This window comes from Salmo trutta, chromosome 35, assembly GCF_901001165.1.
Source record: "Salmo trutta chromosome 35, fSalTru1.1, whole genome shotgun sequence".
Taxonomy (NCBI): domain Eukaryota; kingdom Metazoa; phylum Chordata; class Actinopteri; order Salmoniformes; family Salmonidae; genus Salmo; species Salmo trutta.
This window is the reverse complement of record NC_042991.1, coordinates 23,808,521-23,826,414: the sequence shown is the minus strand read 5'-3', so window position 1 is coordinate 23,826,414 and position 17,894 is coordinate 23,808,521. Positions and strand designations below refer to the sequence as shown.

The following is a 17,894-nucleotide window of genomic DNA, read 5'->3' as shown; positions in this document are numbered from 1 at the left end:
ACTCAGGTTTATTTTGTAATATACTGAGTGAGAAAACACAGTTTACTTTGTGCTCATTTAAAGCACAAGAGGACAGGTGACCGCTCAATACCATAAACCTGTAATAGCCAGTCAGAGAGTTGAAACTCCTCGGAGAGAACAAAGGTTTTCATTTAATGAATTAAAGAAACATAATGAAGTTATTAAAAAGACAATGACTCCCCTCCAGGTATTTTTCATTAGTGTGACAGAGCATCACAACACACTTATTGTCTGCCTGGCCTCATGAAGAAAGAAAAAGTCATTTACTTTCTCCCTCCTCCAGAATGCAGGCTGAGCTGAGCTGCCTACGGAAGGCTGGGCACTGACAGTTCCGGAGAGTGGGCTGCTTTGATCAAGCCAGCTCACCAATTAGACACACACACACACACACACACACACACACACACACCGCTGCACTGGTCCACCCGAAAACAAAATAAACACTTTGAAGAGAGGCGCAAGCAACCTCAGCGCGGCAGTAGCTCTGTTCCAAAAGTAAATCAATGTAATTTGTCATCTTTCTGTGGTGTGTGTAGGTGAAGGTCGGTGGGGGTGATGGATAGGGTTTGTCTGTGGGAACGAGCTCTGTCAGGTATAGTGGGATTACACCTCCTCCACAGACCTGCTCTCAGCAGCACCAGTACCTCACTAGAGGAAGGGGTCAATATCAACTGGAGACTTTGACCGTCCCTCTGAAGATCGCTCCGTCATTTTTCATGATAATTGAGAGATTCAGCAGGATTTTCAGTAGATATTGAAACGACCACTACGTGTAGGAGTGTTTCATTTTTCTGCTTTGGAAAATATGGTGGGGAGTATATTCAATATTTATACATTTGATTTTAGAAACCCTCAACCATGGATCACACAGTATTCTGTATTTGAACCATTTTATATCCAGTGTGAAGATCCTTGATGCCTTTTGTCAAAAACATGCTCCTCTCTGAGCAAGAATGAGGGTGGTGATTCCCAAGAGGGGACTGCTGCTTCTACTGGGGAGAAATTAACTGTAGTTTAGTTTATCAACACTGGGGAGCACTCATGTAGTTAAAATACTAGTCCAGCTCTGTTGAGTACAGCACAAAAAGGTGGTGTCTATTTTCAATTAACTTCATGACATTTAACATTACGAGAAAAACACTTCAATACAATCAAGCATGGGGTCATTAAAAGATGATCAAGCTTGACACAAGATACAGTACAAATTAGACAGCCTTCTACCCAGATGTTGTACTGAATTTACATCATGCAACAGCTTACTCCTGCTAAGGATTTTGGGATGGACTAACAGAACTCCGTGGACCTTGGTGTGAAACTGGGAGTGTGAGTGCATGATAGGCTGACAGGACAGGATATGAAACATGTCCTTGTCAGCTAGTGTCTCTGATAACAGGAGGATACAGCAGTGTGAACACAGGACTCCCTCCTGTCCTGCTCTAAGTCCTGTGTCACTGCTAGTACCCAGACTGGTTGCTATCTGCCATGTCCCTCTTCACACTGAGATAGTGGAGGAATGCACAGCCAGACTAACACTTCCTGTGGATGTGCTTCTCTTGCTGATTGTTGGGGAATCATTGTACCCTGATCAGGGCCATGACAGTAACAACAATTAGTGTGCTTGTCAACCATTAGGAATATGATACATAGCATATATACTGTACAATGTAACTAAGTGACATTTTGCACTGTTTATGGCAACATTCTGCCATCTCAGTGCTAGAAGCGTCACTACAGACCTGGTTAGATTCCAGGCTGTACCACAACCGGCCATGATTGGGAGTCCCATAGGGCGGGGCACAATGCCCAGCGTCGTCCGGGTTAGGGCTTGGTAGGCCGTCATTGTAAATAAGAATTACTTCTTAACTAACTTGCCTAGTTAAATAAAATAAATTATAAAATAATTTTGGATGGTGATATCATACTGGATAATCAGAGACAACAAAGTTAACATCCCACTGGGCACATTGATTCAACCAATGTTGTTTCCACGTCATTTCAATGAAATGACGTTGAACCAAAGTGGAATAGACGTTGAATTGTGGGATGTGGGATGTAGTTAAGTAATATGTGGGTTCATATGAGCTGATGTTATCAGTTTCATGCCACCACTTCATTTATAGAACAACCGTGCAACCACTGTCTTTCAACTACAGTATTACATATGATAAACCATTAACTGTCTCATGGTATAGTTGCATAAGTGTAGGCTAGAAACCTCCCCAGCAACTGACCAACGTTGGAGTGGAGTAATGTTTCTGAGGTCTGTAGGCCCAACAGTTGTACCCACGACAAGCAAGCAGGCAGGCACTATGAAAGGATACATTCACCACTGCCCCACCAGCTGAGGCATACAGTACATAGCTCTCAGTGGAGGCTGCTGAGGGGAGGACGGCTCATAATAATGTCTGGAACGGAGTAAATGGTATGACATCGAACACATGGCAACCATGTGTTTTGATGTATTTGATACCATTCCACATGTTCCGCTCCAGCCATTAACATGAGCCTGTCCTCCCCAATTAAGGTGCTACCAACCTCCTGTGAAAGCTCTACACTTTTATTTTGGTTGGTTTAAAAAAAAAGTGATGTCCACATAAAGACAGGGCCTAGGATATGGGGTTTCATCTGATCACATACAAGATGCCTTCTATTTTCCCTTGGTATGAGTGGAATTGTGACAGCTGCAGTTCTTGGTTTTGTGCATTTCATAATTAAATATAAGTTCCACATTCCAAAGTCACCGGCTGGATAAGAGACATGCCAGAATGAATGCACTGCAGAACATATTTACTCACTTTGTCTGATTTGTATCTCTTCGCTGTAGACAGGAGCAATTTATGTGAAACCAGTCTTTAATGTGTTGCTAATTTCCCCACCAGCTCAGACCTCTCCTCTCAATCCCTCCTCTCACACACCCCATCTGCTTCTAATCGATGCTGACCACCAGCAGCCCAGGGAGCCATAAGACTATAAACTGAAGATGAACACTCAAAAGCAAGGTGCACTAGTGGAAATAAAACACTGAGAAAAGTGGGGAGTGGTAGGTTATATTAATGTGTGGTGTTTGAAGTATCAAAACATCTGCTATTATTTCTAATCCTGTATCAATCTGACCCAATTCTGATGTGTGTTTTATATAATTAGGTGCGAGATGGGGAAACAAATGTTCAGTAAAAGTATTTTAAACATTCAGCTTGTCAACACCTCTTACAAAAACAAGTAATGGTGAAGTCAATCTCTCTTCCAACCATTCAGTAGGAATATAGTCAAGCAATACAATAGGGAGAATTTACTGTGAATTTGCTGAAAGTATCCCAGGATTTTGCAACCTTAGTCACAGCCATTTCCTGCTAATCAAGTCCCTAGTCCAAGAAAGGTCAGCGCTCATATATGAATGTGTCGCCTCATTGCTTTGAACTCTCCTGAAGCTGTGTTATCAACTTCAAACAATATGTGTGTGTGAGTGAGATTAGTTGGGAACAATCTGCTTGGACTGGCTGACAATATAAGTCAAGACATACCAGTCAAAAGTGTGTACACACCTACTCATTCAAGGGGTTTTCTTTATTCTACATTGTAGAATAACAGTGAAGACATCAACTATGAACTAACACATATGGAATCATGTAGTAACCAAAAGTGTTAAAATATATTTGATTTGTTTATGTTTGAGATTCTTCAAAATAGCCACCCTTTGCCTCGACAGCTTTGCACACTCTTGGCATTCTCTCAACCAGCTTCATGGAGGTAGTCACCTGGAATGCATTTCAATTAACAGGTGTGCCTTAAGTTAATTTGTGGAATTGATATCCTAATTAATGCATTTGAGCCAATTAGTTGTGTTGTGACAAGGTAGGGGTGGTATACAGAAGATAGCCATATTTGGTAAAAGACCATATTATAGCAAGAACAGCTCAAATAAGCAAAGAGAAATGACAGTCCATCATTACTTTAAGACATGTAGTTCAGTCAGTCCAGAACATAAAGAACTTTGAAAGTTTCTTCAAGTGCAGTTGCAAAAACCATCAAGCGCTATGAAACTGGCTCTCATGAGGACCGCCACAAGAAAGGAAGACGCAGAGTAACTTCTGCTGCAGAGGATAAGTTCATTAGAGTTACCAGCCTCAGAAATTGAATCTGAATACTTTCTGAATGCACTGAACTTTCCTTTCCCCTTGCAGCTGGCTATCAAAGGAATTTAGAAAGGCTGATTTTACTTCATGATAATAACACTCTTTTCGGTGACTGTCAATATCCGATGCTATGTGACTCAAATATGAGCAATAAGAGATCAGCACAATGGACAGTGTTTGATTAATTCACCACATATGATTTTATTAATAAGAAACTGCTCTGAATTTTTGTAATTATTTTTGACAATGTTTATTTGGTTTCTTGATGGTGTGGTTACAGGTACATTATCCGTTTCAAATGATACGTTTATTGAATATGTGCCCATAGGCTGTTACTAAAAACAAATAAAATGGTAAGAAATACAAGAATTAAAGTGATAAATAGGAAAAGAAAAAACACAAATTGGGCCTCCACCTTCAACCTCCCATTCCCTCAACCCCACCAAGGCAACATGTCTCCATCCACCCAACACTCCTGGAAACCATGTTTCCCCCCGCACCTTGCAACTAGGGTTGCTCATCAGTTACCCCCACCGTTCCTCTTCAGGCGATCAAAAAAAAAAACCTCTCCATACCACCACTTCCCCGTTGGCCTGAAAGTAAAGATTAAAGTAGGTATGTACACTACCGGTCAAATGTTTTAGAACACCTACTCATTTCAAGGGTTTTCTTTATTTTTTACTATTTTATACATTGTAGAATAATAGTGAAGACATCAAAACTATGAAAAACCTATATGGAAGTAACCAAAAAAAGTGTTAAACAAATAAAATATTTCAAATAGCCACCCTTTGCCTTGAAGACAGCTTTGCACACTCTTGGCATTGTTCTACGCACCGGCCTCCATCCATTCTCCATCCGTTCTAGCCTGAGTGTAAATTTTCATACTGGCATTCCTCATCTCAAGTTAGAAAATAAATCTAACCAAATCTGCCCTTACGCCTCTCAAGACCCCGATGGAGGACTCAGTCTCTACTTATGGAATCTCAATCGTTTCCCATTTTAAATACAGTATTTGGGAATAGATATACTGTATTTCCTTCCTTAGATAAAACCATTGCCAGAAATTTTAACAGAACGCTGAAATCAATTCAATCCGACTAATATCCCAGTTGCTTTAAACAGTAGAATATCTATTGTCAAAATGAATATATTGCCAAGGCTGAATTTCTGTGGTTCAATGCTTCCCTTGTCTCCCACTTCTGGCTATTGGGATAAAATGTATATTGCAAGGTAAGCGAGCCTGGAAAGAATTAACAAACTTGGAAAGACGTGGGATGACCACCCGTTCCTACATTTTTGTGTTTCCAGGCACAAGCATTTTGTCCCATCCTAAATTGGTTTAGACATGATTCTTCTGCCCCCTGGCTGAGTATAGAGAAAAATATGGTGTTTCCTATTAGCCTGGAAGAGGTGGTCTTCACTGATATATCCCTTGCACTGTGTAAACTACGCTTTGGTCCTATTATTTCTCACACAATTTCTATTTGGTGTAAAATGTAAAAACAATGTAACTGGGAATCAAAATGGTATGCCCATACTCCAGTGTTTCACAACAATGCCTTCCCTTCTGGAGGGCAGCCTTCTGCATCCCCCTAATGGCACAAATGTGGAATCAGTACCCTTGCCAAAATCATTGACAGTAATGGTTTCAGAACATTCCAAGATTTGAAAGACACATACACATTACCAGGCAACTCCTTTTTTCTAGATTTACAATTTAGGTCAGCTATGCTGGCCTATGGAGTCCCTTAGGAAACCCAAACACTGAACCATGCAAAGATAAAGAAATTATCTGGGCTCTTGAAAGGACTGATCTATATAATATATAAACAACTTTTGGAAAGCTCACATTCTGAGCTAGCAATTAAAAAAGTATGGTCCACAGATCTAAGTGAATCTGAAAAACCCTATAACTGGAACCGAATATGGAAAAATATGACCTTGGCATCCCGTAATCTGAACCATCAATTTAAACATTATGGGGGGGTTCCGCAGACACAGATTAATGGATGTTGGCCCCCAGGTTGACCTAGGCAATGGAGGAAAATGGATTGCCTGGACTATTTCAATGATGATCAAAGGGCACCTCCAAGACCAGACAGAAGGGCAGTTATAGACAGGAGAAACCCACCGAATGATTTTGATGAAATCAATTTCCATGAATGTTTCCGTATGTCCAAAGACAATGGAGCTGACATCATTTGTTTGCTTGAGGCTTTCATCTGACTCTCTTAGGGGAAAGCCCATCCTGATCAACTTGAGGTTTTTGGCATCTGGAACCTTCCATCGTGAAACAGGAGATTTGTGTGCTGTTAGTGAACCAACTGAATGCAGAATAATTCACAAAGTCTGCAATGCAATGGATAAAGTACCTGTAACCACACCAACAAGAAACAAAAACATTGTCAAAAACAATTAAAAAAAATAAAGCGCAGTGGCTTGATAATAAAAATAATTTGTGGTAAATTAAACACTGCCCATTGTGCTGATCTCTTATTGCTCATGTTTGAGTCGCATAGCATCAGATATTGACAGTCACCGAAAAGAGGGTTATCATGAAAAACAGCCGTCCTAAATTCCTTTGGAAGCCAGCTGCAAGGGGAGAGGAAAGTTTAGTGCATACAGAAAGTATTCAGATCCCTTGACTTTTTCCACATTTTGTTACGTTAGCCTTATTCTAAAATGTATTAAATTGCCCCCTCCCTAAACACAATAACCCAAAATGACAGAGCAAAAAGAGGAACCAAAGCCATTCCTGGGTTGTCTTGTCTGTGTGCTTAGGGTCATTCTCCTGTTGGAAGGTGAAACGTTGCCCCAGTCTGAGGTCCTGAGCGCTCTGGAGCAGGTTTTCATCAAGGATCTCTCTGTACTTTGTGCCTTTCAACTTTCACTCGATCCTGACTTGTCTTCCTGCCGCTGAAAAAAAAAAAAAAAAAACAGCATGCTGCCACCACCATGCTTCACCGTAGGGATGGTGCCAGTTTTCCTCCAGACGTGACGCTTGGCATTCAGGCCAAAGAGTTCAATCTTGATTTCATCAGACTAGAGAATCTTATTTCTCATGGTCTGAGAGTCCTTTAGTAGTTGCCTTTTGGCAAACTCCAAGCAGGTGGTCACGTGCCTTTTACTGAGGAGTGGCTTCCGTCTGGCCGCTCTAGCATAAAGGCCTGATTGGTGGAGTGCTGCAGAGATGGTTCTCCAAGGTGTGCCTTTCCAAATCATGTCCAATCAATTGACATTACCCCAGGTGGACTCCAAGTTGTAGAAACAGCACAAGGATTATCAATGGAAACAAGATGCACCTTGAGTCTCATAGCAAAGGGTCTGAATACTTATGTAAATAGAGTATCAGTCATATACAGTTGCAAAAAATTCTAAACCCATTTTTGCTTTGGCATGTGGTATTGTGTAGATTGAATAATTTTTTTAATCATTTTCAAATAAGGCTGTACCATAAAATGCAGAAAAATTTGTGGTCTGAATACTTGGTCTAATGATATGTCTAATGTAGACAAGAAAAATATAGTAAATTAAATATGGGTTTATTGGGGTTAAAATACAGCAGTTCTGCCATTTGGACCACCATGCTGTTGATGTCATGCAGCCAGTCATGTGTTTTTACTTTTTCATAACAAGTTGTGTTGGACAACAGAATGTTTGTCACTGCGACAACTGTCTACAGACCAACTGTAAACCAGGCTGTAGGCTAAAATGTCATTTTCACTAGGTTGTAATAACCTCAATATTTTACCAGTTGGCCAACAGTGCTTCATAGGCCTAGGCTACAGTAAAACTAGGCTACACTTAAGTGTGGTGACTTCACATCAGTGTGTCAATACAATCAATGCAGAGTAACTGCGTGAAAGCAGTCATTTAAGAACTAGCGAATTAGTGACAGAACTGCCAATATCAGACCATCCAGTAAAAGGCAGTATACAGGACAAATATTGGGGATAAAAACATAAGTAGATAAAAATATTTTGACTACTTACTAAAAAACACTCAAATCAGAAGCCCCCGTCTTTACAGTGCATTCAGAAAGTATTCAGACCCATTGCCCACATTACAGCCTTATTCTAAAATTGATTTAAAAATGTTTTATACATTTGCCTGTTTTATAAACCTATTTTTGCTTTTTCATTATTGGGTATACTGTGTAGATTGAGGAATTGTTTTATTTAGTCAAATGTAGAATAAGGTAGTAATGTAACAATGTGGGAAAGTCAAGGGGTCTGAATACTTTCAGAATGCACTGTATGGTGTCATGTCGACATGTATTCTCTTAAATACTGAAAGCATTTTGCATCCTGTCATTTCCTTAAGTCCAGGACATGTGCATGTAATGTCCTTGGCAATGGGGTAACAGCTGCTAAACTCCATGGTCTATAAAACATACATATGCATTTGCTGGTCAAGACTTGCTATTTCTTCTTCGCAGCAGCACGGGGCTTGCGTGGCCGGGCAGTGGCAGCCGCAGGGGCTACAGGATTATGTGGACGACCAGTGGTAGTTGGTGAGGTGGGTGGCTTTGGATCGTTCTCCTGGTAGGATCGGTGGAGGAATATTAGACGCTCTCTGCTGATGCTGAGGGAAATAAAAAGTAACAGCATTAGTTACTGGTTCTATAACATGTCCATTATAAAACATATTGTAGCGAACTTAACCCAACACCTAGCAACCTCGTTAAGACGTTGGTTTGAAAACATATCCTTTTTTATTTGGCTAATTTTCTATACATTGTTGTATATCTACTCTACGGCAGGGCCCTCCAACCCTGTTCCTGGAGAGCTACCCTCCTGTAGGTTCTCTCCAACCCTGTTCCTGGAGAGCTACCCTCCTGTAGGTTCTCTCCAACCCTGTTCCTGGAGAGCTACCCTCCTGTAGGTTCTCTCCAACCCTACCCTGTTCCTGGAGAGCTACCCTCCTGTAGGTTCTCTCCAACCCTGTTCCTGGAGAGCTACCCTCCTGTAGGTTCTCTCCAACCCTGTTCCTGGAGAGCTACCCTCCTGTAGGTTCTCTCCAACCCTGTTCCTGGAGAGCTCCCGGCCTGTAGGTTCACACCCCAACCCTAATTTAGAGCAACTGATTCTAATAATTAGCTGGTTGATAAAAATAGATCTGATTAATTAAACTGGGAGTGGAGAGAACCTACAGGAGGGTAGCTCTCCAGGAACAGGGTTGGAGAGAACCTACAGGAGGGTAGCTCTCCAGGAACAGGGTTGGAGAGAACCTACAGGAGGGTAGCTCTCCAGGAACAGTGTTGGAGAGCCCTACTCTACGGGCATATCAAAGTTCCAGAGTGGGATCACTGTTATTTGTAGAGGTGTGATCCAATTTGTAAGCATTAGTAAACAGAGTGAATGTGAAAATGGTCACTTTATGCTGGTGATTTGCAGGGTGTGCAATGATGCAAGTAAAAGGAGGACTGATTGGTTACATTGCCAATTTCGCTGTATTAAATAGCCCAAACATTTTTTTAGCACAATGTCATACCACACAATTAGGGTCCGGAGTTAGCTAGGTCTCCAGATCAGGAAAAAAACAAATATATAAATAAATAAACACACCATCACTCTTGGACCTGTGGTGCCACCTCTGCCCTTATGGGACTGGCATCAGTATAGAAATGCAAGTCAAAAGTCCAACCACGAACATCAAGTCAATCAAGATCTCAGCGATTACTGCCTTTATCCGTAATGGGTCTGCGACCAAACGACCACCCCTCATCACGGTCAAGCGCTCTCTAAAACACTTCTGCGAGCAGGCCTTTCTAAATCGACCTGACCGGGGTATCCTGGAATGACATTGACCTCATCCCGTCAGTAGACGATGCCTGGCTATTCTTTAAAAGTGCCTTCCTCACCATATTAAATAAGCATGCCCCACTCCAAAAAAAATTGAACTAGGAATAGATATACAGTGAGGGGAAAAAAGTATTTGATCCCCTGATGATTTTGTGTGTTTGCCCACTGACAAAGAAATTAGTCTATAATTTTAATGGTAGGTTTAATTTGAACAGTGAGAGACAGAATAACAAAAAAATCCAGAAAAACACATGTCAAAAATGTTATAAATTGATTTGCATTTTAATGAGGGAAATAACTATATGACCCCTTCTCAATCAGAAACATTTCTGGCTCCCAGGTGTCTTTTATACAGGTAACGAGCTGAGATTAGGAGCTCCTAATCTCAGCTCGTTACCTGTATAAAAGACACCTGTCCACAGAAGCAATCAATCAATCAGATTCCAAACTCTCCACCATGTCCAAGACCAAAGAGCTCTCCAAGGATGTCAGGGACAAGATTGACCATCGCCAAGCAGCTTGGTGAGAAGGTGACAACAGTTGGTGCGATTATTTGCAAATGGAAGAAACACAAAAGAACTGTCAATCTCCCTCGGCCTGGGGCTCCATGCAAGATCTCACCTCGGAAGACCTTGTCAATGATCTCAAGGCAGCTGGGACCATAGTCACCAAGAAAACAATTGGTAACACACTACACTGTGAAGGACTGAAATCCTGCAGCACCCGCAAGGTCCCCCTGCTCAAGAAAGCACATGTACATGCCCGTCTGAAGTTTGCCAATGAACATCTGAATGATTCAGAGGACAACTGGGTGAAAGTGTTGTGGTCAGATGAGACCAAAATGGAGCTCTTTGGCATCAACTCAACTCGCCGTGTTTGGAGGAGGAGGAATGCTGCCTATGACCCCAAGAACACCATCCCCACCGTCAAACATGGAGGTGGAAACATTATGCTTTGGGGGTGTTTTTCTGCTAAGGGGACAGGACAACTTCACCGCATCAAAGGGATGATGGACGGGGCCATGTACTGTCAAATCTTGAGTGAGAATCTCCTTCCCTCAGCCAGGGTATTGAAAATGGGTCGTGGATGGGTATTCCAGCATGACAATGACCCAAAACACACAGCCAAGGCAACAAAGGAGTGGATCAAGAAGAAGCACATTAAGGTCCTGGAGTGGCCTAGCCAGTCTCCAGACCTTAATCCCATAGAAAATCTGTGGAGGGAGCTGAAGGTTCGAGTTGCCAAACGTCAGCCTCGAAACCTTAATGACTTGGAGAAGATCTGCAAAGAGGAGTGGGACAAAATCCCCCCTGAGATGTGTGCAAACCTGGTGACGAACTACGAGAAACGTCTGACCTCTGATTGCCAACAAGGGTTTTGCCACCAAGTACTAAGTCATGTTTTGCAGAGGGGTCAAATACTTATATCCCTCATTAAAATGCAAATCAATTTATAACATTTTTGACATGCGTTTTCTGGATTTTTGTTGTTGTTATTCTGTATCTCACTGTTCAAATAAACCTACCATTAAAATTATAGACTAATCATTTCTTTGTCAGTGGGCAAATGTACAAAATCAGCAGGGGATCAAATACTTTTTTCCCCTCACTCTAGTCCTTGGTTAACTCAGACCTGTCTGCCCTTGACCAGCACAAAAACATCCTGTGGCATTCTGCATTAGCATCGAATAGCCCCCGTGATAAGCAACTTTTCAGGGAAGTTAGGAACAAATATACACAGGCAGTTAGAAAAGCTAAGGCTAGCTTTTTCAAACAGAAATTTGCATCCTGTAGTACTAACTCAAAAAAGTTCTGGGACACCAAAGTCCATGGAGAATAAAAGCACCTCCTCCCTGCTGCCCACTGCTCTGGGGCTAGGAAACACTTACCACCGATAAATCCACTATAATTGAGAATTTCAATAAGCATTTCTCTACGGCTGGCCATGCTTCCACCTGGCTACCCCTACCCCGGTCAACTGCCTGGCACCCTGCACAGCAACCCGCCAAAGCCCCCACCATTTCTCCTTCACCCAAATCCAGATAGCTGATGTTCTGAAAGAGCTGCAAAATCTGGACCCATACAAAATCAGGACCCTCTCTTGCTGAAATTGTTGCAACCCCTATTACTAGCCTGTTCAACCTCTCTTTCGTATCGTCTGAGATTCCCAAAGATTGGAAAGCTGCCACGGTCATCCCCCTCTTCAAAGGGCTAGAGACCTATATCTATCCTACACTGTCTCTCTAAGGTCTTTGAAAGCCAAGTTAACAAACAGATTACCGACCATTTCGAATCCCACCATACCTTCTCCGCTATGCAATCTGGTTTCAGAGCTGGTCATGGGTGCACCTCAGCCACGCTCAAGGTCCTAAACAACATCATAACCTCCATCGATAAGAAACAATACTGTGCAGCAGTTTTCATCGACCTGGCCAAGGCTTTCGACTCTGTCAGTCACCACATTCTTATTGGCAGAATCGACAGCCTTGGTTTCTCAAATGATTGCCTCGCCTGGTTTACCAACTACTTCTCTGATAGAGTTCAATGTGTCAAATCGGAGGGCCTGTTGTCCGGACCTCTGGCAATCTCTATGGGTGTGCCACAGGGTTCAATTCTCGGGCTGACTCTCTTCTCTGTATACATCAATAATGTTGCTATTGCTGCTGGTGATTCTCTGATCCACCTCTACGCAGATGACACCATTCTGTATATTTCTGGCCCCTCTTTGGACACTGTTAGCTAACCTGCAGACTAGAGGCCACCCGATTATGATTTTTCAGCGCCGATACCGATTATTGGAGGACCAAAAAAAATGCCGGTGCCGATTTATTTTTTATTTTTTATATTTGTAATAATGACAATTACAACAATACTGAATAACACTTATTTTAACTTACTATAATACATCAATAAAATCAATTTAGCCTCAAATAAATAATGAAACATGTTCAATTTGGTTTAAATAATGCAAAAACAAAGTGTTGGAGAAGAAAGTAAAAGGGCATTTTGTGCCATGTAAGAAAGCTAACGTTTAAGTTCCTTGCTCAGAACATGAGAACATATGAAAGCTGGTGGTTCCTTTTAACATGAGTCTTCAATATTCCCAGGTAAGAAGTTTTAGGTTGTAGTCATTATAGGAATTATAGGACTATTTCTCTCTATATGATTTGTATTTCATATACCTTTGACTATTGGATGTTCTTATAGGCACTTTAGTATTGCCAGTGTAACAGTATAGCTTCCGTCCCTCTCCTCGCTCCTACCTGGGCTCAAACCAGGAACACATCGACAACAGCCACCCTCCAAGCAGCGTTACCCATGTAGAGCAAGGGGAACAACTACTCCAAGTCTCAGAGCGAGTGAAGTTTGAAACGATATTAGTGCGCACCCGCTAACTAGCTAGCCATTTCACATCGGTTACACCAGCCTAATCTCGGGAGTTGACAGGCTTGAAGTCATAAACAGTGCAATGCATTGCGAAGGGCTGCTGGCAAAACACACTAAAGTGCTGTTTTGAATGAATGCTTACGAGCCTACCATCGCTCAGTCAGACTGCTCTATCAAATCATAGACTTAATTATAACATAATAACACAGAAATACGAGCCTTAGGTCATTAATATGGTCGAATCCGGAAACTATCATCTCGAAAACAAAACGTATTTCCTGTCAGTGAAATACGGAACCGTTCCGTATTTTATCTAACGGGTGGCATCCCTAAGTCTAAATATTCCTGTTACATTGCCCAACCTTCGATGTTATGTCATAATTATGTAAAATTCTGGCAAATTAGTTCGCGACGAGCCAGGCGGCCCAAACTGTTGCATATACCCTGACTCTGCGTGCAATGAACGCTAGAGATGTGACACAATTTCATGTTAGCAGGCAATATTAACTAAATATGCAGGTTTAAAAATATATACTTGTTTATTGATTTTAAAGAAAGGCATTGATGTTTATGGTTAGGTACATTGGTGCAACGACAGTGCTTTTTTCGCAAATGCACTTGTTAAATCAACACCCGTTTGGCGAAGTAGGCTATGATTCAATGATAAATTAACAGGCACCGCATCGATTATATGCAACGCAGGACACATTAGATAAACTAGTAATATCATCAACCATGTGTAGTTAACTAGTGATTATGTTAAGATTGATCGTTTTTTAAGATAAGTTTAATGCTAGCTAGCAACTTACCTTGGCTTCTTGCTGCCCTCGCGTAACAGGTAGTCAGCCTGCCATGCAGGCTCCTCGTGGAGTGCAATGTAAGACAGGTGGTTAGAGCGTTGGACTAGTAACCGGAAGGTTGCAAAAACTAATCCCCGAATCCCCCCTGAACAAGGCAGTTAACCCCCGTTCCTAGGCCGTCATTGAAAATAAGAATGTGTTCTTAATCTGACTTGCCTAGTTAAATAAAGGTGTAAAAAAAAATTACAAAAATAACGATTTACCGATTGTTATGAAAACTTCAAAATCGGCCCTAATTAAATCGGCCATTCCGATTAATCGGTCGACCTCTACTCCAGACGAGCTTCAATGCCATACAACTCTCCTTCCGTGGCCTCCAACTGCTCTTAAACGCAAGTAAAACTAAATGCATGCTATTCAATCGATCACTGCCCGCACCTGCTCGCCCGTCCAGCATCACTACTCTGGACGGCTCTGACTTAAAATACATGGACAACTACAAATACCTGGGTGTCTGGCTAGACTGTAAACTCTTCTTCCAGACTCACATTAAGCATCTCCAATCCAAAATTAAATCTAGAATCGGCTTCCTATATCGCAACAAAGCATCCTTCACTCATGCTGCCAAACATACCCTCGTAAAACTGACCATCCTACCGATCCTTGACTTCGGGCGATGTCATTTACAAAATAGCCTCCAACACTACTCAACAAACTGGATGCAGTCTATCACAGTGCCCTCCGTTTTGTCACCAAAGCCCCATACACTACCCACCATTGCAACCTGTACGCTCTCGTTGGTTGACCCTCGCTTCATACTCGTCGCCAAACCCACTGGCTACAGGTCATCTACAAGTCTCTGCTAGGTAAAGCCCCGCCTTATCTCAGCTCACTGGTCACCATAGCAGCACCCACTCGTAGCACGCGCTCCAGCAGGTATATTTCACTGGTCACCCCCAAAGCCAATTCCTCCTTTGGTCGTCTTTCCTTCCAGTTCTCTGCTGCGAATGACTGGAACTAACTGCAAAAATCTCTGAAGCTGGAGAGCTTTAAGCACCAGCTGTCACAGATCACTGCACCTGTACATAGATGGGCTGTTTACAGATGGGCTATCTACCTACCTCATCCCCATACTGTATTTATTTATTTATCTTGCTCCTTTGCACCCCAGTATCTCTACTTGCACATTCATCTTCTGCACATCTACCATTCCAGTGTTTAATTGCTATATTGTAATTACTTCGCCACCGTGGCCTATTTATTGCCTTAACTTACCTAATTTCCACTCACTGTATATAGACTTTTTGTTTTCTTTTGTTCTACTGTATTATTGACTGTATGTTTTGTTTATTCCATGTGTAACTCTGTGTTGTTGCATGTGTCGAATTGCTACACTTTATCTTGGCCAGGTCGCAGTTGCAAATATGAACTTGTTCTCAACTAGCCTACCTGGTTAAATAAAGGTGAAATAAAATGTTTAAAAGTTTTCATAGTGAAATAAAATCCCAATCCAATAGGCCTACAACTTTGTGTCACCTCAAGACAATTACTACTACGTTAGTATTAAGCTCACTGGGTTGTGATTCTAGTACTAAATGTATGTGAAATACTATGTAAAGCACGTACCCATATATGAATAGAAATGATTCCTCGCAGACTGGAACACCTCCAACCAGGTATGGAAGTGTTTGGGGGTTCCGTTGAGTCTGCTCACCTGTCTTGGAACACTGGGGTTTCGCACCTACGGTAAGTATAGGTGCGATGGTATTTAATACTCCGAGAATGGCAATGTCTCTCAACCTCTGTGTTAAGCATGCCATATTACGCCTATATTTGTAGATGCGGTCTGGGTACAACTTTTTTGTGCACGATCCTTCGTTGGAGTCTTCCTTCCGCCCCTCTCCGCATTTGCAATCAAATTGACGGATTTTGTCCATCTCCTTGTCATAACCCGGTTCCATCGCGTTGCGCACTCTAATCATAATCATCTCAACTTCATCTGTGATAACTGGGTGATCCATGTCATAATCGTCATCATCGTCACCATCTTCAGATTCAGAGAGGACATGTGTGTGATCTCCAGCCACCGAGTAATCTTTCACAAGTTCTATCCACTGATTTACATCCGCGACGCCAAGCAGATTCATTGAAGTGACGTCACTGAGATCTGCAGCCATAGCCTCCGCCTGTGCCTTGCTCCGTTTGCGGTCCATCGTCAGTATAATACAAAGCAGGTCGAGTCAAACATCTACGAAACCTAAAACAGGACGAGCAGTGCTATTCGTGCTACTTCAGTGTGCATTCATCTGTCCCGCGAGTTCCGGGTGGGCGGAGTTTGTGAATGTAAGACCTTTCCATTGGTCCTTATGATAAAATCTGTCCTATCACGTGACTCGGGCGCGCTAGAGAAACGCACCTAATTGGTCTGCTTAGAGACATGGGTGGTGTTGACCAGGAAAATAGCCCTCGAATAGGGGGCTCGGTTAAGGGAACACTTTGGGGGGGAAAATATGTTGTATGACCAGAAATTAGATAATTATATATTAAAGTAGTAAGTCCTGTGTTGCAATATAACTTATATTAAAAGTAAGTTACAGCTCTATAGGCATATATTCAGAGCTTGACTTGAACTGAAATAATTACAAGTACTCATTTTGGGTGCTGGTACTGTTTATATTTAGGTGCAGGAGCTCTGACACTTTTGAGCTAATATTCTTTAACAGGTGCAGGAACTCAAGCAGCAGACAAATCTTAGTACAGGTTGTCAGCTCCGGTGAGTTCCTGCCCAAGTCAAGGACTGCAAATACTAGGCTTCTATCTCTTTTGTCCTTTTCATTTAACAACATTCTCTTAGGAGGGATGGACACACACACACACACACACACACACACACACACACACACACACACACACACACACACACACACACACACACACACACACACCATACAAAAGGTAGCCTATATTAGCATATCATGATTTATTTTTTTCCTTCCAATACTTCTTTAGACCCTCTAGGTTTAGAACTCACTGGCCTTCCACTCCAGCTGTAGCTGCATGACAAGGGACCCGTTGAAATGTAAATAAACACCACTAGCTATCATAACTTCCCTGTTATCAGCACTGATGGCTGTGAAAATGTATAATTAGTCCCAACAATGACATTTTAAAGGTGCTAAGTGTGTTAAAACAACTGATCCAGAGTCTGGGAGAGTTGGTGGTGTAAACATGCTAAACAATGGAGGATAATCAGAACTGATGGCCCAAACTGCTACCCCAGGACACTCAGGCAGTGTTATGATAATCCACCAACTGTCCTTATTATAGTAATGGTGTTACACAATTAATATTTTATTAATGTTTTTTAACCCTTATTTTAATGGGGAAGGTGACTGAGAACACATTCTCATTTACAGCAAGAACCTGGGGAATAGTTACAGGGGAGAGGGGATGAATGAGCGAATTGGAAGCTGGGGATGATTAGGTGGCCACAATAGCATGAGGGTCAGATTGGGAATTTACCCAGGACGCCAGGGTTAACACCCCTACTCTTACGATAAGTGCCATGGGATCTTAAGTAGCCACAGAGAGTCAGAACACTTGTATAATTTCCCATCCGAAAGACAGCACCCTACGCAGGGAAATGTCCCATGGGGCAATGGCCTTCTAGGCAGAGTTGCAAAGAAAAAGCCATATCTCAGACTGGCCAATAAAAGGAAAAGATTAAGATGGGCAAAAAAGCACAGA

General features: G+C 42.0%; 1 protein-coding gene across 1 annotated transcript; it reads right to left on the bottom strand.

The window, feature by feature from the left end:
* Positions 1-8,300: 8,300 nt before the first annotated feature.
* LOC115174369 (uncharacterized) lies at positions 8,301-16,510 on the bottom strand. Its single transcript, XM_029732896.1, has 2 exons — positions 15,774-16,510; positions 8,301-8,741 (listed from the first exon to the last, which is right to left on the bottom strand). The coding sequence occupies exons 1-2, from the start codon at positions 16,358-16,360 to the stop codon at positions 8,579-8,581; spliced, it is 750 nt and encodes a 249-aa protein (XP_029588756.1). The 5' UTR covers positions 16,361-16,510; the 3' UTR covers positions 8,301-8,578.
* Between the last annotated feature and the right edge of the window lie 1,384 nt (positions 16,511-17,894).